The sequence below is a fragment of the Ambystoma mexicanum genome, chromosome 3p, assembly GCF_040938575.1.
Source record: "Ambystoma mexicanum isolate Mex_15411 chromosome 3p, UKY_AmexF1_1, whole genome shotgun sequence".
NCBI classification, from domain to species: Eukaryota; Metazoa; Chordata; class Amphibia; order Caudata; family Ambystomatidae; genus Ambystoma; species Ambystoma mexicanum.
In genome coordinates this window covers 1200252616-1200277159 of record NC_090925.1, presented here as the reverse complement: position 1 = coordinate 1200277159, position 24544 = coordinate 1200252616, and the positions used below count along the sequence as shown (strand labels likewise).

Below are 24544 nucleotides of genomic sequence, written 5' to 3'. Positions count from 1 at the left end.
AAATCAGCTACCCGCCCAGCATCAAAGGAGAAGTGTTGCACAACAGCTGGCCAATATTCATTGGCAATGATTCTGGAATTCCAGGAGAACTGTAGCTCTGTTGACCTATTGAACTACATAAGGTGGAGTTGAGAGGAAGAGCTTGCACTTTCAAGACAAAGGGCCCTGTGAAAGGCGCCTGGATTCTGACCAGAAAAATAATTCCTGGCCCGTGGGCACAATACAACAGGGACTGTGTTACTCACAGAGATGTGTGAGAAATCCAGCCCCTAGGAGTTCCGCAAGGTATCTAACGTCTGCCTCAGAGACTGCCTCTGACCTATGGCTAGGTATTGGCTCCAGTTGGAAATGATGACCCTTATAACCTCTCCACCTGCAATGTCTTAGCACTTTGGTAAGTGGACAGTTGTTATTGGTAGGAAATAGGGCATGTTGGGATGGGTTGGCATCTAGAGTTAACCTCCATGTTAAGATGTTATTTTGGAGAAAAAGAATTGTGTAGAGTTAGTATTGGTGCTTACATATAGAGTATCAGTCGAGATGGTCTAAAGTCTTATCCATGAGATTTTATATTTTTGTACAGTTATTAGCAGAAGTAAGAAGGATAACAGATGTGAAAAAGATCTTACAGATGTTAGAACTCTTATTTAATGAAGAGAAGAGGGAGATTGAAGTAGCCCATTGTACAGCCACCTTGTGTTCTGACTATAATGTCATTTGTTCAATTGGTAATTAAATATTTAAACAGGTTTATTTCACTGCTGCCCGTATGTCTATACTTCTTCTGTTGCCACTGATATTGTCACAAAGAAAGTGGGGTTACAAATTTAAGTAGCCCTTCCAGCTCAGGTTCAAAAATAAGATTTGAAAATGTGTACCCATTTATCCTGGTCAACAGTTATGATAAGAATAGATCCAATTGCAAATGGAGATGAAAAACATGATGTCAGCTGAAGTTCAATACAATTGGTTGACCCAGATTGTATTGCAGGGGAATCAGTAAAGGCCAGTCCACATGGGTTTGGTTCCCATGAATGCTCCTCATGTAATCAGATAAAGAAGTTAAGTAAAGATGGCTGTGCTGCAAGTGCAAAACGGGGAACTGTGGGTGCAAAATGAATAAATAAATAAATGTACAAACAAGCAGAGGAATACAAATGATGAGGGAGGTGGCTTTTCTGTTGTAGTAAGGATTGGGACTGTCCCATATGAACTTCAGCAATGAGTAAACCTTGGACATATGATGTCACGCCCCTTCATGCCCCTAATTAATTTTCTCCTTTTAGCAGAATGTTAATAGGTTTCCCTTTCTCTGACTGGCTTAAGCTAATGCTTGTTGCTGGACATGCTCAGATTTAAGAGATAGATGGGCTTCCTGCCCCTCAAGGTTACTGGAGCAAGGCTGTGGGCCCTCATCCAGTGGGACCACCCAGCCTGAACTGGTAAGAACAACGGACAGTCGTTGGATGACAAAGGCCATCCTGGGGTGGAGGACCTAAATCCTTGGCTGATAAGGTGAACCCGGAAGGACTCCCTGGCAGCTATCTCAACACCCTAAAGAGTTATGCTCGACTGGAAGTACAATATGTAAATGTCACTTCTGGTAATGAACATTATGGTAGGACTCTGTTATATAAGAAGGATATCATTGTTTGGTGGGAGGTGGGATAAGCATGCAGGAAGGCTTAGTCAGAGGTTTCTTTTAACCTTCTGAAGTCTGGTGACTGAGGTCTATAAAAGTGATGGACCTGTAAGGTGAGGGTAGGTTTAGTAGACGGGTTTGGTTTGGTTACTGATGCTTTGCTTTTTGACTTGCAAGTCAATGAATAAATCACCTCTGTTTGCCATCAATCTATATCAAAGTGTGAATCTGTATTTTCTCTGACAGTGGTCAGTTAGCCTTAGGGGAAGGATACAGTGATTTGTGTTTCCCAGAAATGTGGTGGTGGGGAAAAAGAATATATAACAACGGTAAGAAACCCAGATTGCAATCAGCAATCACCATTGGGTATCCTTTAATAGGTGGTTAATGAGCCTCCACAATGCCCAAGTGATGTGGGGCTTAGACAGCAAATATATATTCTTAAATATAATGTAATTGCTGCTGAAATTGGAATACAGGCCTGAGCAATAAGGCCAGATTTCCCAAGAACCCTCAGATGCTTATTGTCAATGTGGCTTTAGCCAGCTTTCATTTAGGGGTAGGTTCATCTAAATGCTATATGAAGTATATAGTGCCAGAAAACTATAAACCAACTGACAGATTAAGGGTGATGCAATGGGGGGTGGACCTGGTGGAGGAATGTATGTGGCTTAGCGTTTGCCTTTACACAAAGAGTTCTCACGTATTCACACATTGACATATTTTATGTAGTCATGTATTTTATATGTATAGGGTGCATTTTTCACCATAAGGTATCTTGAAGCAAGAAACACAAAAAGGAAAATGGATCAAAGTGTTAATATTTTGATGGGAACAAGTAGGTTATTAAGATCTTCCTGAAGAATTGCTGGTCATCGTATTCACAGAGGTGTGTCAGGAGGGAGCTCAAGAGACTGTTGGCCAGAATCGAGAAGGATCTACTGTCTTTTCTTGTGAGTTAGAGTTTGGCTGGGTTACATGTCTTTATATCGAAATATTGTATATTGAATGCACATGTCTCGAATATTTTATATTGAAATCTTGTATAGTGAATGCACTTTTTGGGGTGGGGGAGGGTCCCCCCAAACCTTTGTTTCCAACGCCTACAAACCCACCCCGACCGTTTCCCGAAAATATTAAACCCTTTACTGCACCCCTAAATGCATTCACTATAAAGGTTTTCAATATAAAACATTTGATATATGGGCATTCAATACACAAAAATTCGATATAAACACTGTATACCGTTTGGCTGGTTCTATTTGATGTGTGTGTTTGAACTTTGTGTAGGAGGAGGTTCAGTTTGTACATTAACATACATTATGGACACTGGCTAAGGCTTTAAATCTCTGTAGAATGGGAAACTATATGAAAACCTCAGTTTTACACCATGCATGTTTACCATCCTCAAATTGTACATAGGGTTGTCTCATATGTCAGTGTGTCGTTGTAGCTGCAATTGTAATTTCTTGCAGATATGGTGGGTCTGCAAAGTTATATTGAATTTCTGGATTATAGTCGTAACGTATTTGCCAATGCATACAGGATGGTCACTTTTCTCTGAACCTAAAATGTGGTTCATGGGAACATTGCTAAAAACAAAAAGAGACATTTTAATTATTAGGTTTTATATATTGTGCAAGCTCATCACTGTAGTGGTCTCAAAGCGCGCAGAATGACAAAATTAATTTAATCTCACATGGCCTGGTACTTGCCCAGTGGCTAATGAATATGTCATGGAAAGATTACCATTCAAGTAGGATGGTCCAGTGGATAGTAGGGTTATTATAGTAGTTGACATTAGATAGATCATGAAATCAATCAAGTGGCCTTGACGTAAATGATAGCTAGGTTTCCTCAATTTGTCATACATTTCTTGACTCAGTTAATTCTCAATGTAATCGTATATCTCCTTGGATATACACTTAATTAATAGTTATGGGATTACATTATGGACTGTATGAATTGTTCAAACGGGATTGGGTTGCAAGTAACACACATTGTTGCACACAGAATATGTTGTATTGGACACGATGTTGTAGGACATGAGAGGTGTTAGTTTATCAACAGCTTACAGTCGAACTTCATTAAATTAGCACTGTAAAACATATAATTCAATCTATTTTTAATATTCATTTCAATGAAAAAACACACATAATAGCTTAAAAAAAGCGATGGGAAAATCCCATTCACTTTGCATAAAACAATTGTGTATTGCTTAAAAGAAACAACTTTGTTGAGACACTTTAATTTTTGACAGTGAAATTAGTGGCTTTCGTCTTATCGACAAAAGTGTGGTTCTGTAACGCTCACCTGATTCCCGTAGAGGCGCCGGTCTTGACTGGGCGTATACCGTATCTTCAAAGGTGATGTATAACACACGGCTGGCTCTTTGGGCTGGACCTCTGTGCACTGTATGTCTGACGAAGGGTAAGATGTCTTAGGTAAGTGAACGCCGTGCTCTCCATCTGCCTCGGGGCAGGGTGCTGTAACCAGTTTCTTCACTGGATAAGGGGAGCAGGCCTCTTGACTTCAGAGGACTGCTGTCCGTCGTTTACTGCACGAACGGTAAGTTTCGAGTAATTCTAATGTCTTTAAAGTCTTTAGTAATGATGTCTCTTGTTTTGCAGGGTTCCGGCGATGGTGGATGACGGGCTGAAGTGAGTTGAAGATGGAGCCCGTGTGATGAATAGAAGCGCCTGGAAGCACGTAAGTAAGCGCTTGTTGCCTGCTTCACGATGCGCTCTAACTGTCTTTTTATTTTGCAGGTACAAGTTCGGAGCGGCTGCAGGGTGCCGGAATACCCACTGGGTTAGATGTGGAAAGGAGTAATGGCACGTGAGTATTAAAGTTCCCTAATGTCTTTAAACGCACCTTGTTTTGTCTTTCAGATGCGGGATGCAGCGCCGAAGGCCTCCGGAGCGTGCAAAGAGTTGGTAAGCTTTTGTCTTTCGGATGCCGGAATGCAGTGTGAAGACCTCCGGAGCGCACGAAGAGTAGGTAAACCTTTGTCTTTCAGATGTCGGAATGCAGCGCGAGGCGTTGGTGACAGCCGATGGACCAGGTAAGTGAAGAGCTGTCACTGAAGACCGTAATGCTAACCTGTTCTTTCTTGTCTTTATAGGTGTTGCTGAAGACTGGATTCAGGATGGTAAGCCTTTTTCCTTAGGCCCAGGATCAGATGCAGAAGACACAATGAGCGTTCTGCTGCAGAGGATGCAGAATAACGCAAAGCAAGATTCATCCATCGGGTGTGGTTTAAATAGCCTCCTGTAGTGCTTAGGTGTCTCCTTCCACAGCCACGCCTAGGTAAGAAAAGAGTTCCTGCTTTCCAGAAGAGTTCCAGTGTTCTGAACCTAGGGAGTGGCTCCTGCCCCACCCAACAGGAAAAGTAGTTCCAAACAGAAGAGGATCAGAGGCTCAACTGGCAGGCAAGTAAGCAGCATGGTCTGCTGCAGGTAAGTCCACCCAAGCATTATGAGCCCGGCGCTTCCAGCGCTGGGACTGGGCATATTTATGAGCCTGGTGCCACTGGCGCCAGGACTGGGTCCAAAAGGTCCCAATTGGGACTGGTTGGCACTCGGAACCTGGGTTATGGATCTGTTTCCAAGGGAGTTGGGAAAACCCTGACCTTTTGGAAGCAGAGATCATGACAGTACCCCCCCTCAAGGCCCCTCCCAAACCGGGCTTCTCCGGGGGTTTTGGCTTGTCAGGAAATGTTCAGTGAAATCTTTTGATTAGGCGAGGAGCGTGGACATATTCAGCAGGTTCCCAGGATCTCTCTTGGGGGCCGTAGCCTTTCCAGTCAATTAGGTAAAATAGTTTAGATTTGGAGATCTTGGAGTCCAGAATGCTTTTGACTTCAAACTCGAGTTCTCCATCAACTAGGATAGGTTTTGGAGATTTAGTTAGTCGGGTTTGAGGTTGCACGGGTTTTAATAGAGAGACGTGGAAGACCGGATGTATCTTCATGTGCGGGGGCAAGTCCAACTTGACCGCTACTGGGTTTACTATGGTAGTGATGGAATAGGGACCAAGGTATCTTGGGTTGAATGTGCGTGGCCCTTTTAGAGGTAGATATTTGGTGGATAACCAGACTTGATCCCCTACTTGATATTGAGGGGCTTCCTTCCGATGTTGATCTGCTCCTTTCTTGTATTGTTCTTTAGCCCTTTGAAGGTGAGAAACAGCTTCCTTAAAGGCTTGGGTGATTGTAGAATGCAGGTAGTCTACTGCTGGTGTTTCAAGATCTTGGAGAGGATCCAACTCCGAGGTTCGAGGGTGACTGCCGTACAAAAGAAAAAACGGGGTTTTCCCAGTTCCCGAATGGACAGAGTTATTGTAGGCATATTCGGCTATCCAAAGGATGTCTTTCCAAGTTTTTTCAGTTTGTTGCAGCATGCAGCGTAAATACTGTTCCAGAGTTTGATTGGTCCTCTCGGTTTGTCCGTCGGTCTGAGGGTGTTGACTGGTCGATAGTCTCACATCAATTTGAGCCGACCGACAGCAATTTCGCCAAAAATGAGAAATAAATTGACTACCTCGATCCGAAATTAGAACCGAAGGAAAACCGTGCAGTCGGACGATGTTTTCGAGAAACTCTCGGGCCAGAGTTGCTGCTGTTGGCAAGCCTTTGAGCGGAATGAAATGCGCCATCTTGGAGAATAAGTCCACGATTACTAGAATCGTATTGTATCCGGAGCATGGAGGTAGATCGGTGATGAAGTCCATAGAAAGCGTATGCCAAGGGCGAGGTGGGATGTCAATAGGGCGTAAGAGGCCTGCTGGTCTTTCCTTTTGACTCTTGTTTTGGGCGCATACTCCACAGGACATTATAAAGTCTCTGATATCTTTTTTCCAAGACGGCCACCAGAAGTAGCGCTTGATCTTTTCTGAGGTCTTGGCTATACCGGGATGTCCTTCCATTAAAGAATCGTGATAACAAGAGATTACTTTTTTCTGTAAATCTGTGCTGGGTAGGTATAATCGTTCTTGGAAATACAATAAGTTGTCCTTTACTGCAAAGTCCTTTCCCTGCAGATGCCAATTCTGTATGTCTGCTGGAGTTACAAGTTGCCTGGCTTTATCCTTAACTTCCTCTATGGATTGTGTGGCGATTACACCCAGAATTCTTTGTTCGGGAATGATTGGTACAGGTTTAGGGTTGATCAAGTGTTCTTCCACTCCCATCCGAGAAAGGGCATCAGCTTTACCGTTTTTTGTACCAGGTCGATAGGTAATTATGAAGTCAAACTCGGCAAAGAATAATGCCCAACGGAGTTGTCTAGAGGATTGGGCTTTTGCGGTTTTCAAATATTGCAGGTTTCGGTGATCCGTAATCACAGTCACGGTGTGTCGGGCCCCCAGCAGATAATGCCGCCAAGCCTTAAAGGCAGACTTGATAGCCAGAAGTTCCTTGTCAGTAATCGTGTAATTGATTTCAGGAGGCGAGAATTTGCGGGACCAAAATGCCACGGGATGCAACTGATTGGTTATCGGGTCCTTTTGTGATAGAACTGCCCTCATGGCAAGGCTTGAAGCATCAGTTTCCACGATGTAGGGGAGTTCGGGGCGAGGGTGTTTTAAGATTGGTGCAGCGATAAATTTAGTCTTCAAATCCTGGAAAGCTTGTTCCGCCTCGATAGACCATTCAAAACGTTTGTTTTTCTTTAACAAGGCAGTGATGGGCTGGACTATTCGAGAGAATTCGGGGATAAACCTGCGGTAAAAGTTAGCGAAGCCTAACATGCTTTGCACACCTTTTACGGAGGATGGTGATGGCCATTTGAGAACTGCATCGACCTTCTTTGAATCCATAAGCACTCCGCCAGGTGATAATATGAATCCCAAGAATTCAACTTCAGTCACGTTGAAAACACATTTTTCCAACTTAGCGAAAAGTTTGTGTTGACACAATCTTTCGAGGACCATTTTCACATGTTTCCGATGTTCAGATTCCGATGAAGAATAAACGAGGATGTCGTCAATGTAAACAACAACACACACATCTATGAGCTCTCTGAGGACATCGTTCATAAAATATTGAAAGGCGGCCAGGGCATTGCAAAGTCCGAAGGGCATGACCTGATATTCAAATAGCCCATACTTGGTGCGGAAGGCCGTCTTCCATTCATCGCCCTCTTTTACTCGTACCAAGTGGTAAGCTCCTCTAAGATCCAGCTTTGTATATATGCATGCTTTTCTGACTTGGTCCAGGAGTTCAGGGATCAAAGGTAACAGATATCTATTCTTAACGGTGATCTGGTTCAGGGAGCGATAATCTATACAAGTTCTAAGGTCTCCTTCCTTTTTTGGAACGAAGAACAAAGCTGAAGAAGCAGGGGACTTGGAAGGACGAATAAACCCATTTGCCAGGTATTGATCCAGGTATTGTCGAAGGTGAAGGTTCTCAGGCTCGGTGAGGGCATAAATTCTACTACAAGGAGGAGTAGATCCAGGTATCAGGTCTATCTGGCAGTCATAAGACCTATGAGGAGGTAGAGAGTTAGCCTGATCCTTCCGGAAAACATCTTGGTATTCTAGGTATTCGGGAGGTAACTGGGGAGTCTCTGAAGAAATTGCTGCCAGTGCAACACCAGGTGGAGGGTGACAAGTAGAGACACATTCTGGAAACTGGACCGTTCTTGCTCGCCAATCGATCAGAGGATTGTGTTTCTCTAACCAAGGTATTCCTAGAATAATCTGAAACTGAGGGGCCTTGATCACATCGAACACGATCTTCTCATGGTGTCCATCTTGACTCACTAGCGTCACTTCTTGAGTGGTATGCGTTACTGGCCCGGAGGCTATCTCCGTACCATCCACCGTAGTAATGACGTCCTTTACAGCCTTGGGACAAAGAGTTAGATTCATCCTCAAAACCATTTCATGATCCACATAATTGCCGATGGCACCGCTGTCGACGTAAGCTTCAATTGCATGTAATCGATCCGGATTATCAGGGCTAATGAGTACCATAGGTATCACGAAATGCGAGGTCACGGAACTGGTTTTCAAGCTCGGCAAGAGGACCTCTATTCTTGTCGGGCGAGGTCGTTTCCCTGCTCAGAGTTTGTAACTTTGGTAACTGCAGCTCCTACTGCCTTCTTGGCAGGTTTCACCGGATGGTCTCGAAGAAAGTGCTCTGAGTTTCGGCAATAGAGGCATAATTGCAACTGTTTTCTCCTTTCCCGCTCCTTTTGTGTTAGAGGACCTTTCAGACCCCCTATTTGCATGGGTTCCCCGGAGTCTACTCCTTTGGAAGGAGTTGGCGGTTTGGAAAATACTCGAGCATCAAACTTGGAACGATCGGCCTTCCTGTTCTGCAGTCTGTGATCTATTTGAACGACTAAGTCTATATAGTCCGAACAATCTTGTGGGGGATTCACTACTTGGGTTAACACATCTTTGAGCTCTCCACGTAGACCTCTATAAAACAGCGTAATCCTTTTGTCCTCAGGCCATTGAGTTTCCACTATCAGTCTGTTGAAAGACGCAATATAAGCCAAAAGGTCTTGATTACCTTGTCGCAACGAAAGAAGCTCATTGTCCAAGGCTTGCCCCTGTGAATGTCTTGCGAACAGTTTTTCCATACTGAGCTGAAAAGCTTGAAAATCATGGAGGACCGGATCATCTTGATTTACTAAAGGGATCGACCAGTCTGCCGCATTGCCATTAAGGTACGAAAGCACAAAAGCTACTTTAGCTTGATCAGTTGGAAAGGCTGCTGGCCGGCATAAGAAATGCAACCGGCACTGATTGATAAACACTGCAAACCTCTTTGGGTCACCAGAAAATCGTTCGGGCGGAGCCAGAGGTACATTCCCAGGTAGGTTGATCTGCACTGGATTCATAGAGGATGTAGAAGGAAGATTTCCCCCAGATGCGGGTAACGGGGTCTGTCCGGCTTGTGGCTGTAGCAATTGTCTAGCGAGATCATCTGTTCGCTCCTTGGAAATAATCAGTTCCCTTCTTAGAGCGTTCGTTTCCTGACGGGCTGCATGCACTTCTGCCCTTAGTTCCCCAAGTAACTGGGCTAGTTGGTCGGTATCCGAGGTTTCCATAGCGCCTGGACGGGAGTTTTGTGGTAGGCTTTGCGTTCTGTAACGCTCACCTGATTCCCGTAGAGGCGCCGGTCTTGACTGGGCGTATACCGTATCTTCAAAGGTGATGTATAACACACGGCTGGCTCTTTGGGCTGGACCTCTGTGCACTGTATGTCTGACGAAGGGTAAGATGTCTTAGGTAAGTGAACGCCGTGCTCTCCATCTGCCTCGGGGCAGGGTGCTGTAACCAGTTTCTTCACTGGATAAGGGGAGCAGGCCTCTTGACTTCAGAGGACTGCTGTCCGTCGTTTACTGCACGAACGGTAAGTTTCGAGTAATTCTAATGTCTTTAAAGTCTTTAGTAATGATGTCTCTTGTTTTGCAGGGTTCCGGCGATGGTGGATGACGGGCTGAAGTGAGTTGAAGATGGAGCCCGTGTGATGAATAGAAGCGCCTGGAAGCACGTAAGTAAGCGCTTGTTGCCTGCTTCACGATGCGCTCTAACTGTCTTTTTATTTTGCAGGTACAAGTTCGGAGCGGCTGCAGGGTGCCGGAATACCCACTGGGTTAGATGTGGAAAGGAGTAATGGCACGTGAGTATTAAAGTTCCCTAATGTCTTTAAACGCACCTTGTTTTGTCTTTCAGATGCGGGATGCAGCGCCGAAGGCCTCCGGAGCGTGCAAAGAGTTGGTAAGCTTTTGTCTTTCGGATGCCGGAATGCAGTGTGAAGACCTCCGGAGCGCACGAAGAGTAGGTAAGCCTTTGTCTTTCAGATGTCGGAATGCAGCGCGAGGCGTTGGTGACAGCCGATGGACCAGGTAAGTGAAGAGCTGTCACTGAAGACTGTAATGCTAACCTGTTCTTTCTTGTCTTTATAGGTGTTGCTGAAGACTGGATTCAGGATGGTAAGCCTTTTTCCTTAGGCCCAGGATCAGATGCAGAAGACACGATGAGCGTTCTGCTGCAGAGGATGCAGAATAACGCAAAGCAAGATTCATCCATCGGGTGTGGTTTAAATAGCCTCCTGTAGTGCTTAGGTGTCTCCTTCCACAGCCACGCCTAGGTAAGAAAAGAGTTCCTGCTTTCCAGAAGAGTTCCAGTGTTCTGAACCTAGGGAGTGGCTCCTGCCCCACCCAACAGGAAAAGTAGTTCCAAACAGAAGAGGATCAGAGGCTCAACTGGCAGGCAAGTAAGCAGCATGGTCTGCTGCAGGTAAGTCCACCCAAGCATTATGAGCCCGGCGCTTCCAGCGCTGGGACTGGGCATATTTATGAGCCTGGTGCCACTGGCGCCAGGACTGGGTCCAAAAGGTCCCAATTGGGACTGGTTGGCACTCGGAACCTGGGTTATGGATCTGTTTCCAAGGGAGTTGGGAAAACCCTGACCTTTTGGAAGCAGAGATCATGACAGGTTCTGTGATGAGTGTGCGGAGCTGTAGCTGTCTCACACTGGTCACGGGACGTCTATTGAGGTTGTTAGCTCATCATTCTAGTGTTAATGCTAGATGGCAAAACTCGACATGTTTCAGTTCTTGTAAACATTCATAGAACTTTCTTCAGGAGGAGTGTCATATTACAAAAAACAACAACAAATGGGACAACTATATTCGAGGTTGCTATTATTGCACGTCTCTTGGATTGGTAGTTTCTGTTGCCCGTGTTAGGTAGTAAACTTGACTGTTCTTGCTGACGCCAGTCTGGTCAGCAACGAGTGATTCTTAAAGAGGAGTCTTCCTGTAGTAAATGCAGGTGTTGATCCTCTAGGTCCGTCGTGGGTATTTAAATTAGTCCACTTGGATCTTGCGTGAGGAAGCAATTCTCAGGGATGTGGACGGAATGTAGACCGGGGATTATGAGAATCTTCTGATGTAGAACGTGTCTTTTGTTTGGAGGGGTCAGATCAGTCTTAGTACTGTATGTTCCGGCGCTCCGAGCTTCCTCGTGGCGTGGTTTCAATGTAGAAACCATGCCGCGAGGAAGCTCGGGACCGAGATAGCCGAGTTCCACATACAGAGTCGAACATTTCTAAGGAACCCACTCATGGACGGTATATCAGCAGAACTAAACTAAGAACTCGCTGAATGTTACAAATACCATTTTCAAGCTCAAAAGCGCCAGAACATACAGTACTAAGACTGATCTGACCCCTCCAAACAAAAGACATGTTCTACATCAGAAGATTCTCTTAATCCCCGGTCTACATTCTGTCCACATCCCTGAGAATTGCTTCCTCACGCAAGATCCAAGTGGACTAATTTAAATACCCACGACGGACCTAGAGGATCAACACCTGCATTTACTACAGGAAGACTCCTCTTTAAGAATCACTCGTTGCTGACCAGACTGGCTTCAGCAAGAACAGTCAAGTTTACTACCTAACACGGGCAACAGAAACTACCAATCCAAGAGATGTGCAATAATAGCAACCTCGAATATAGTTGTCCCATTTGTTGTTGTTGTTGTTTTTTAGAATATGACACTCCTCCTGAAGAAAGTTCTATGAATGGTTACAAGAACTGAAACATGTCGAGTTTTGCCATCTAGCATTAACACTAGAATGATGAGCTAACAACCTCAATAGAGGTCCCGTGACCAGTGTGAGACAGCTACAGCTCCTCACACTCATCACAGAACCACACTTTTGTCGATAAGACGAAAGCCACTAATTTCACTGGCAAAAATTAAAGTGTCTCAACAAAGTTGTTTCTTTTTAAGCAATACACAATTGTTTTATGCAAAGTGAATGGGATTTTCCCATCGCTTTTTTTAAGCTATTATGTGTGTTTTTTCATTGAAATGAATATTAAAAATAAATTGAATTATATGTTTTACAGCGCTAATTTAATGAAGTTTGACTGTAAGCTGTTGAAAAACTAACTACCTCTCATGTCCTATAATATAGTATTCCCGATAAAAGGTAGAGTTACTACTCAAGTAGTAAGAATTGGGTTTCCCTCCTTATAGTATATTGGTATTGGACACGATGCCATGGTTCTGTATGCACCTCAATGTATTGCATGCTGAGATTACCTTTTTATGTTAGTAGTGTAACAATGTGTAGTTGTTGTTTTATTCCCGTTTCAAGCTGTTGTGCAGGCTGGGCATCATATTGGGTTATTAATTGATGTGATCAGGCGAAATGGATCTTTACTACACTATTGATTAAGTGTTAAATATACATTCTTCATATACACTAAAAGTGATTTTTTTTTAAAATAAAGTTTGAACGAAAAATGTAAAAAGGCATGGGCAGTAACATTGATCTTGTTGGTATGGGTTGTTTGGAAAACAGTAATAATACAGCCTCAAAAGTGTCAGTGTAATGATTTCGATTAATCACTGTTGTATAGTAATCTGTGTGAAATAAGTGGTATTAGAAACCAGAGCGGAATCCTGAGATCCTGTCAGCCAATTAGAACCAATACTTTCCTAGAAATCATTTCTGGCATGGCCCTGGATGTGTATTACTTTCAGGAGGTCAGCCACTGCCTACCACTTCCCAGCCCACCTGCTGATATTAGCACTTCCCCCTCTTTGTTTTGCACCTGCTTCTTTGTACCTTCTTTCATCACCTGCATTTAAATAGAAAAAGGACCCTGCTGCCAATTCTGCTGAATTTCAGTTTCTTTAGTGGCCATCTTGAAATGTTATTTTGTATCCACATTTTTTTCTGCATCGCCCATGGTGCATCAAGGACAAACAAGTAGTCAATGTTCAGTTCACTGTGCAGTGGCTGGGTGCTAAAAGTTTTCAGCCCCACATTGTGCGTGGATTTTGGGGTTATGAGCGCTATGCCCTCTTTTTGCACTGCACCTTTTTGCTCGGGCTTATAAGGGGTGTGGGTGCATTGCCCTGGTATTGTCCATGTTGACCGGCCATAATGGTAAACTTTACCAGCAAACTAATCCTCATTTGTATTGTTGTTTCCTTTTTCAAAATGTTATACCTTAGTAAGGGACGTTCTAACATCTTATATAGTTGAAATATTTTATTTAAATATATTTGTAAGTCACAATAATGATATCAAATAACTGCATTCATAAATCAAATATGTGCTCAAATATTAATTTCAATGCATATGGTTTGAAATAACAGTTTTATCGCACTTGAATGTTAACTTTCTAATTTCCATTCCCTAATTCATTTACAGATTGCTGATTGAGTTCCCTGCAACAGGTGGTGCAATTCCATCATCAACCTTTTATGCCGTGAAACTGCTCAGATATGTGACGCTGTATGATTACTTCCTTGCATCGTGTGAAGTCCTCTTTTGCCTCTTCATCTGTGCTTTTATTTACCAGGAATGTATGAAATGTAGAAGACATAAATGTGACTACTTCAAAAGCTTACTAAACTGGCTAGAAATGGTTCTGATTCTGGTGAGTAGAACATAGATAAATATTAATAGTTAGATGTTTCAAAGTATTCTTACAGTATTAGTAGTGTTTATATTATACATGACCATGAAAACGGGTCGTAGTTATTAGATTTGTGTGAATCTAATTGCATGTTCACTGAGGTATACTGGGAACTGGTCATTTAAGGGAAGTTGTGAAATATTTGTACATTGTGCCCATTTAGTCTCAAACAAATGGTCTGCCACTAATTGAAAACAATGGGAAACAACTGGAAGCAGTGGGCTACCGCAGTGGCCACACACTAGGCTGGATTGACAGGCGAGATTGTTCAGATTCTGGCTTGCAGGCGTCCTGGTTCTGGAACCCACAGATGAAAAGATGTTGCTAACATTGGTTTGTTTTTGTGTGTATGGGTACTGCCCCATTGCTGTATGATCAGGACCCAGTCATAGCAGTCTGGAGAAGCACTCTCACTAAAGTGATGTCACAGCCTCAATCTCCAATAGGTGCTTATTTTACATTTGCTTCCAAAGGTTGACCATTTCTGAATGTGTACTTGCAAGATTCAAGGAAGGAAGGTAACAGGTCTATATCGACATCAACGCTCCCACCGTGAAATCACGTTATCTATAGACGTTGGGAATGTATACAGCAGTCATCTACTCCACTTGTAACTCCATTTTATTATGAACAAACAATACCACAGCGTAAACAATTATAGAAAACAACTATTATACACATTGGCAGAAAATAAAAGGTTCTAGTGGCCAAAAAAAAAAGTAAACCATGTATTATTAAAATAATATATAAAAAATACAACATATAAAAAGAAAAATGCGCACCTATAGAAGGCAACTTAAAATAAAAACAAAAATGAACATAATCAACCAGTACAATGTTACTAAAAACATAAGAAAGTATACTTTCCTAGCAAAAGTTGTATTTTTGTAATCAAAAAGAAAAAGAAGATACTTTACTAATTACACAAGCAAGGCAACTAAGGTTTCCTTGACATAAAATCAATTTCAACCACAAAGCAATTGCACGGTCTGTTCCTCTTCTGGTCCCCCTAGGGGTCTTTGGGACTAGGGACACCCACCTGGTCTGCAAAGTAGTAACTGAACCAGGTACACAGAGTATTTCCCATGGTTCTTCTATGCATAACACAGATACATCACACAAACACTCACTATTGATCCACACCTTCAAACTTCCACCAGGCACTACAACAGAATTCCATCATATCAGGGGAGCTATAGTAGAGGTCCAAGCAGCATGCCCAGTATTTGCCTGGCGGACCACTTTCCCACTTTCCCCCACCCGCTTTCGATGGTAAACACTGATAAAGATTCAGCAAGTCACTGTCATGAAATCTTCATAAAGATCAGTGACATGGGTACATCATATGTTATCTCATAATATATTCATGAATATAGCAGTTAGGTTTACTACCTATAAAAATGCGGTGTCTACAAATGTTAGGACTGCTGACAGCTGCGTTATCGGAGAGAAAAGAACACACATTTTGGGTGGGAGGTGCAGTGTTGTTTTGCAAAGGCTAGCGTTAAAAATCGATCACATAAATGATGTAATTGTATTAACATTTCAAACTGTCTCTTTTTTAAATGCTATAATATTATTATCTAATGATAACTTGCAGTATGTATTTTAGTTATAATGAGAATTGTGTACTGATCTCATTTTGTAAATCACATTATCAAAACATGCAGTAACCATGAACATTATTTTATGATAGAAGGTTATTCCTAGATAGACAGTTTGGTACACTACAATTGTACTCTTTTAAAATACCCCTATGGGTAGTACTAGATGTGAGGACAAAATGGTTGTGAGGTCAGACACGCCATAATGTTTCTTTGCCATGCAGATGTAGCCGAGTCTCAGCATAAGGATGGCTATGCACATGCTCAGATCCAAATCACTGACATTTTAAGAAGTTTATATGTTTGTATGATAGGCTTGACAAGACAGCTGTCAACATGTGAAGTAATCTATGTTTATAAAAGTGATAATGTGTGGATGGCTGGGTTTGTGGCAAACGGTTGTTCCTCATACAATTTCACACTATTTTACCAATCTGCACAAAATTTTGCATAGTTACCTGTTTGGACCCTGCGGACATTAGTGGCTACATGACATGTGGACACCCCACCCCTTTTCCTGTATTCCAGCAAAACTCTAAATTTGTGGGTTTGTGGCATGGCAAAGAATTGTCCCTTATACTATTCCACACCGTTCCACCAATTGGCACCAAATTCTGCCTAGTTACCTGTTAGGACCCTGCGGACATGACTGACTACATAACATTTAGACACCCCACCCCTTTCACTGGATTTCAGCACCTTCACTATGAGACGATTGAATGAAATCGGCGAAACATCAATGTGGTTGTAGAAAGACTGGTCCTCTCCCCTAGAATGCACAGTTTCTCGGACATTTGCACCACAATGCACCACAAGGAACTGCACCACGCCAGGGTGAGGCAACAGGTGGGGAGAGGGAGCGCAGTAGGTCCCAGTATGCAGCAGCACACCAAATCTCACCTCCCCCAACATCTGTTCTGGGGTATGTCAGTCAGTCACAAGTGCAGTTTACTTCAGAGTGCAAAGCACATCAAGCGATAAGCGAATCAGAACAGCGACCTACAGGATCATTGATTTTCAACAATCCCGGAGAGTGTTGTCATGTCTTTCCACAGAACCCGTTCGGAGAATGACTACTTTTTGCTAGAATAGGATAAAAGGGCAATATTAACATGGAAGAGCATATGTGAATCGTTACTCTGTGGTTTGATTTCTGAATTTTCTGAATTTATCTTTCAATCTTTTTCTGCATTTTTGATATAACTAGCTGTTGCCCGTGCTTCACTTGTGTGGATTTTGGGATTTGGTACAATACTTTTCAAAAGACACATGAGTTTTTTGTTGAAACTGTTTGAAATATAATTTACAATATCATTTACAGGTTGCTCTCATAACATAATAAGCAATGTTTATTGCAGACGTTAGTCGGGGCATATTGGCTACAAAACAAAGATAGTTTTTCCATTGTTGTGTGTCCAGAAATGTTTTAGTGTTCTAGATACAAACAGACAATAAGAAAGTAAAAGTTACTTATTTGGCATCTGCAAGATAAAACAATATACATGTGTGTACTACATTAGTGGTTCTCCCTTCAGGTGCTAGGATTACCAGAGAGTTAGGTGAGATCACTCTGGAACAGGCCATGTAAAACTCCCCAATGAGAGAAGCAGTCTTCTCTTAGCTCTGTTGCCACTATCTATAAAGTCTGCCCCTGAGATTTGCTGATGGTCATGGAGACACAAACATTTGAGGGGAACTGAAGTCCTTTGAATTCAAACGGATATTCTGAAGGTATAAGAGGTATTTGTGGTATGAATTTACAAAAATTCTTCCTTAGTGGGTACCTACATCATGAACAAAAATGTACATTCCAAATCTCACATTCCTAGGTTAAACGGTTTGAGCTGGGCGTTTATGAGTCAGACAAAAATACATCCCCCCTATTTACCTCCCTAGCGACGGAATTTCGAAAAATCCTTTCTTAGTGGGTGTCTACATCATTAAAAAAAACAATGTGCCTTCCAAATGTCACCTTCGCAGGTTAAACGTTTTGAGTTGGGCGTTGTTGAGTCAGTCAGTCAGTCAGTACTTCTTTCATTTATATTGACTGAGGAAAACATCCACCCTTTTGTATCTGTATATTACACAAGAATGTGATGTGACAGCCACCCCCTTTGGAATTAGGGAGGTGAGCCCAATATGCCTAACATCCTCTAAGGGACAGGGCAAGTGGGATCCCGCTGGGGTGATCCCTCCTTAGGGGACAAAAACATCCCCAGAAAGGTATTATAGTTCTCCTCTCTCTCCCTCAAACCCTAATACTTGTGTTGGCTGTGTGTTAGTTGAAACATATAACTTAATTCTTCCTGTTAGAATGGCTGGGTGGGTTTCTAACCCCAAGTATTAACAATCACTGATGAATAGAACAAAACAGGGGCTGGCCCAGTCTCCTGGGAGTGCACCAGATAAAGAGCCATTCCCGACATCAAAAGAGAGAGAGAAGCCCACAGAGCTCATGGGGGTGATGATCCTACTCGTGGCAGGTTTGGCAAGTCAGCACCACAAGTGTACACCGGGTGTGAGGTTCAGAGGGGTGTATTTCACTGCAGAGAGTTTGCAGAGAGTTAGCAGAGCCTGTCTTTGAGGACCCAGAAGGGGCTGGTCTCGAGGAACAGCGAGAGCAAGAGAGTGGTGTGCAGAAAAGCCACTGCCAGAAGCCGTCAGGAAGAGAGAGCCTGTGGTCGAAGTGGGCGGGAGTGGTCGGGAGCGGTGCTCCTCTACTTCTTTTAATTAAATTTTACTGTTCCTATACTTTTATTTTAAAAAGAAACCGTTCCGGAACGGTTTCGTTTTAAAATAAAAGTATGAGAAGAGGTTGGAACTTGCACTTTCAGTGCACTGCACAGAACGTTTCCTTAAAGAGCAGGCACATGTGTTTTGGGGTTTTTATTGTGCATCGGAGGGGGCGCAGCGATGGGGTCTGTGGGGAGGGTTCAGGCCAGTCGGGCACATAGTTCCACTACTTCTTTTCGTACACTTCGACCGCTGGAAAGAGCATTTAAAATCTTAAGTGGCTTAATATCAGATGGACTCCTCAACCCACCCGGGGACTGCATTATTTTTGCTAGCACATACAGACGGCGCACACCGTAGGGATCCCCAGCATTTGGGCTGTCATGGGAAAGGCATGCCGATGAAATTTTAGAGCATTTGTATGGCGGAGAGGAAGAAAGGCAGCGGAAAAGCAAGTTGCATCCTGCCCCTCCTCTCCGCCATACAAATGAATGAAAACTGGCCATATTGTAAGAAACATGTGTGAAAGACGTACGCACGGCTTGTGCACATTTTTCTTATGTTACGCCCCTAATGAAAATGTGCTCCTGTAAGCTTAGGCCATGTATGAAAGCTGTGTGGCTCATTTTATTGAGCCCCGTAACTCGGCGGAGGGGACACGTTACTTGTAGAAACTAATGTAGGCAGGTCCCCGCTGCCAAATTATGGTAATTTCTACATTGAAGTGCATATGTGCAAAGCAAAAGGTGGTATACAAGCATGTTCACTGCCTTTTTCCCTACACTTTTGCACTCTGGCTGGCGTTCAAATGAAGTAAGCGCTGCCTGCCATGTATGAAAGGCTTCTACGCATGTTTCTTATGTTACAACACTAACGAAGATCAGCCCCTGCGTGTATTCTCTCCAGGATGCCTGTCTTTGCTGCAGCTAGAAGGTCAATAGGCAGAGAGAGCTGACACTCTTTAATCCTTTGTGAGGTCAGATAACACCTCTCTCCATCCCAGGAAACTCCTAGCAGACGGGTCCTGAGAACCAGGCATCAAAGAGGCACACCTGATACAAAAGGGCAAGCTGCACACCTGGGGTTGCATGCCAGAGGGCCTTTGAAACTGCAGGACTGGGATGTGGGCGGGATTGGAACAATTAGAAAGGTCACAGGAGAATGGATGAAGGATGTTCCCATACTGGCTTTCTGTGGGCTTCTCCTTTCTTTCTGTCTCATCCACAAACTGATGAGCAAACCACATTGGGTATAATTCAGGAAGGAAAAAGTCACTTGTTACCTGGCAGAGATTGGACCCCTTAAAGCAGGCTTGCTTATACCCAATCCCCTGCAACCTTTTGCCTCAATAAGGAAGGGGTCACCCACTGCATCTTTGATTAATTCTGGAAATTCAAGGACTCCAGAAAAATAGAGCAGACATTTCCAACGAACTTTACGAGAGATGTTCCAAGGCAGAGACAAGTTCAGCTAAGTATCCATCACCAATGAACACTGGTGTGAACTGTTGATGACCCAAGACCTGCACTTGCTGCCAGTTGCACCAGTACTAGGGCTCCTCACTTAAGGACTGCTGCAGGTGCCATCACGCCTCCACAGGGTGGGAGTGAAGAGAAAAAAATAATCTTGTCCTTGAGCCCATGGATTCATACTGACAGCACAAGAAGAAGCCCAGCAGCTGGATTCATGTATTCCACAGCCATGAACTGCCCTCACGAATGAGTCAACCTCAGTCAAACACCTTTGAACCACCAGATTCTGTGGTGTTGCTTTTGGCACTTCTTTGAACTTAATTGTACTTTCTTTGAACTGCTACACAAAATAAAGAACTATCTGAGAAATGCTGATAACATAGAAGAAAACCTAGTTTGCATTATTGAATTTGACTACATATCTAACTGCAAATGTAACTGCACTTGTAAAACAAACTATCCTGTCATGTAATAGGCTCACGTATGATGTGTTTCAAATAGAGCACATCGTTATTTACAAATGGGAAAATGGCGGTGTTTAAAATGCAATGTGATCATTATTCGTCATATGGGAACACAAAGGAAAGAAATCAGTATAAGGTTCTATGCAGGGTGGCTTGGGCACCATCAATATAAAGAGAAGTAAACAAGTGTTTCACGGAGAGGAACCCCTATTATGTTATTTGTCTCGGCCAATGCTGGCTTTGTTAACTCTCTAGTGAAACCTGACAACAAGCGAATTTTTCAGTGTAAGCCCTGCACATATTGTTGAATGAGTGAAAACTTACACGTCCCTACAGATTAGTTTGGCCACCTGGGGAGGGCATGGCTTGTTTTTATTTCATTGCACAAATTCATTAAGTTTCATTTAACAAAGAGCCATCTGTGTAAAGTCCCTAAGTAACAAATCTTAAAACTCCAACTCAGTTAAACGCGGCCACGTGTCTTCTCTTCCATCTGAACAGACAGACTCATATTTCTTCAGCCCTTAAAGACTTGCCCTGGCTATGGCAAGTGGGATTGACTTTAAAATTCTGTCTATGCTTCACAAAGCCTTACATTATCATAACAGACAGTTTTTATTCACAAATGTCTGACTGGTTATATCCCGTGAAAGCAGCTAAGATTGGCTTCGGCCAATTTGCTAGAAGTGCTGAAGATCAAATATCAGCAGTGGGGTGGCACATCATTTGGCTTTTTTGCTCCCAAACTATGAAACAATCCCCGCCACCCCTTTGAACCATTTGGAGTCACATGAAGGTTCGTCGTAGGCTGAAGGCCACGCTGTTCCCGTGTCTCACTGGTTTGACAGGTGCTGGTGTCTTCGATGTGTTAGTGCCTTAATGCATCCTCTGAAGCGAGTAATGCGCTTAACACATTTAATACCAATACAACTTGGTTAGGCATGAAAAGCTGTCATTTCTAGTTTACAGAGAAAGTCTGAGTTAGTGGCTAATTCTGATTGCCCTTTGTTGATGTTTGGGATTTCAGGAGCTTGACATTGGTTAACACCCTCAGAGGCATTCTCCTCAGGACAAGTTAATTTGGGATGGTCAAGCCTCTGTAGGATTGAGATTAGGTCTTTGAGCTCCTTCAAAAACTGCTCTTCAACAATCCACATAGCCTCCAAGCTTAGCTCACTCCTCTAAAGCCCATATCTGTTGCTAGCTCCCTCTCTGAAACTGAATTTGCTCACCACTTTTCCTCTTAAATCATCATGTGTGACACACGTTCAGCTCTTCCTTCACAGCTTTCTTCTGCCTATTACCACATGCCTATGCCTTCTACTCTAAACTATGTCTCCCCTACATCACCTACTAAATTACTACCCATCCTTCACAGTGCAACTGATTTAGCACTCCCATAGACCTGCTTTCTCCAAAAAACAGTCAAAGACTTTGGGCCTCATCACGGGTTTGGCAGAACGGAAATCCCCATTCCCCATTGAGCCCATTCGGGAATGCCCCATACCCCATTGGGCTTAATGGGGAAATTTCGCGATCTTACCGCCGGAGGATTTTCCGCCGGCAGTAAGAGTGCGAAATTTCGTTGGATTTCCCCCCAGCTAAGAGCTGGGGGGAAATCCGCCAAAGCTGTGATTTGGCAGACCGTTAAATGCGGCGGTAATAGCACTACTGCCGCATTTAAGGGTTACCGCCAAACTCGTGATGAGGCCCTTAGTCTCAGACACCTTCTCTCTTCCCTCTGAGCTCTTTAACCCATCTCTCTCTCCACTCCCTTCCTAGCTGTTTCCAAATCTGTAACTTTGTTATCCATTGTGTGAAATCCCTCTGCTGACCCAAACAGCCCAGTAAACTATCACTCAGTTTCCCTTCTGTATTAATATTTAAAGGGTGCATGGGTATTCAACCTGAATACTAAATATTTTGAGGATAAGGGCCTTGGAGTTCTACTACAAACTGGATCCCATAGTTAACATTCGACTGAGATTGCACTCATGCATATCTCCAACTTTCTCTCTGATGTTCACCACGCCAAACTCTCTTTTATACTCATGCTTTTGACAACTTCTCTCATTGTTCTCATTCACCAGGACCTTGGGTTTTGTAAATCTTCTGTTGCCTGGATTGCCTCTGAACTGGAAATGTCCTGGGACTTGCAAAGCTCTGGCCTCGCACCTCTCCCACTTGGTGTCCCCCAAGGATCAGTCCTTGGACCTCGGCACCTCAGCCTATATTTCGAATGGATTGTGTCGTCCCACGTATTCCTCATCTTAGATATATCTTTACCTTCAGCTTTGCTGCTTTGGAAAAAATGTTCTCCGCTAGAGGGCGCTCTGCTTGAGTCTGCAGCGTCGATGTCCCTCGGCGGTATCCGTCGAGCATCGACGTCATCCGCAATATAAACGGCTCGACCCCCGCCCGTTGGCCTCAGTTCCATTTTTCCGATAGCTTTCGCTTCGTACCAAGAAAACGGCGCTTCAATTCTAATAATGTCTTTGTCATCGAACCCTTCTATGCCTAAAACTGGCTTCAAGAAATGTCAGAAATGCGATAAGAAGATGTCAATAACAGATACCCATCGGAATTGCCTCTGGTGCCTCGGTCCCGACCATCAGATAGACGAGTGCGGTTCCTGTCAGGCGATGACCAATAAAGCGATAAAGGAATTAAGAGGTAAACTAGCAGTAGGGGTGGAGTCCTCAAAGTCTTCTTTGAGAAGAAAGAAAGGCTCGGCTGAGTCTAGTAAAAGACGTCAATGATCGAAGAAATCAAGGTTGAGGAGTAGATCTAGGAAGTCATGTTCTTCTGCGAAAAAGTCAAAGAAAAGGCGACACCGGTCTCCCTCTTCCTCTTCTTCAACGTCTTCAGAGGAGGTTATCATCTGCCCTTCCAAACACGATTCCCCGAAAAAGTGGGAGGCCTTTAGAGCCTCAGTGTTGAAAAGCCTATTGAAAGCCATGCCCCTGCTCATGCTAAAAGTGACAGGGGAAGATGTAAAACAGAAAGATCCAATGAAAGATCGTCAAGGGCGTCATCGAGGGGATCCTCCCTGACGCCTCTCAAGAAATGCCTACCAGGGCAAAACCAGAGGCAAAACTCGATAAAATGGGGTTGGATACTCATCATCATCCTCAAAGCCGTCCTCGAAGACGTCTGAGTCCAAGGTGTCGGCAGGTCACTCAAAGACTCTTAAATTGAGTACTTCTTTGATGATGTTGAAGGTTCTTTCGACGGCGTCGATAACTACTTCGACGATATCGAAGGTTTCTTCGACTGTATCGAAGCCTTTACTGCTAACGTCGACGCCATTGACGCCATTGTCGACGTCTTCATTTATTCCTATTACTAAACCGACGTCTGGGTCGAAGGTAAGATTTATGCCACCGGAGAAGATTTTCCATCTGGAAAAAAATAGACAGGATTTTTTCAAATCCTCCATTTATGAGGAAAAATCCTCGCAGGAGGAGGATGTTTCACCGCCTGGTGTAAAGTTTGGGACAAGAGAAGTCTCTGAGGAGTTCATTGACCCTCATTAAAAAATGGCTGACTTATATGAGTGCCTGCTGACAGCAAGTGAGCTGCACACATCTCCAGAGTATGAGTTTGCATACAGATGCAGGATACAGGAGATTAATGAATAGAGTAACAGAATTTATGGGATGGAACAGAAATTTCCCTACTTAACAAAAGGATGATATGACATACATCCTTTCCCGGGGACCTCAACAAGACCCAGTACTTCCTTTTCACATAGCTTTGCAAAGGAAGGTGAATGCTAGATGGGAAAACCCCGAGTCAGCTCCTGCAGTAAATAAAAAATTCAAATCGAAATACAGGCCGTCTTCTTCAGAACTTGAAAACTTAAGAAAACATCCATCACCTGAAAGTCTAGTAGTTCAGGCAGCCACGTCTACTAGGAATGCAGCATACCCTACTATTCCCCCGGACAGGGATGATCAAAAAATGGACGCATGGTCCCGTAAGATATTTTCTTCGGGTACCATGGCATTGAAATCCACAAATATAACTCGCACCCTTGCAAGATTTATATACACCCTGTGGGACTGTATTACAGCGGCAGCTGAACATATCCTTGATGGTGAGGAATGGGAAGGTTTCCTAGCTATAGTTAAAGATGGTAAAGAGGCTATAGGGGAATGCCTCCA

General features: G+C 43.5%; 1 protein-coding gene across 2 annotated transcripts in view; it reads left to right on the top strand.

Annotated features, from left to right (window-relative positions):
* The window catches only part of PKD2L2 (polycystin 2 like 2, transient receptor potential cation channel), an 817035-nt gene that overhangs the window by 434732 nt on the left and 357759 nt on the right, over positions 1-24544 (top strand). For both annotated transcript variants that reach the window (XM_069652616.1, XM_069652617.1), the window contains exon 7: positions 13838-14066. In XM_069652616.1, coding sequence (XP_069508717.1) covers positions 13838-14066 — 229 coding nt within the window. The remainder of the gene's footprint in view (positions 1-13837; positions 14067-24544) is intronic.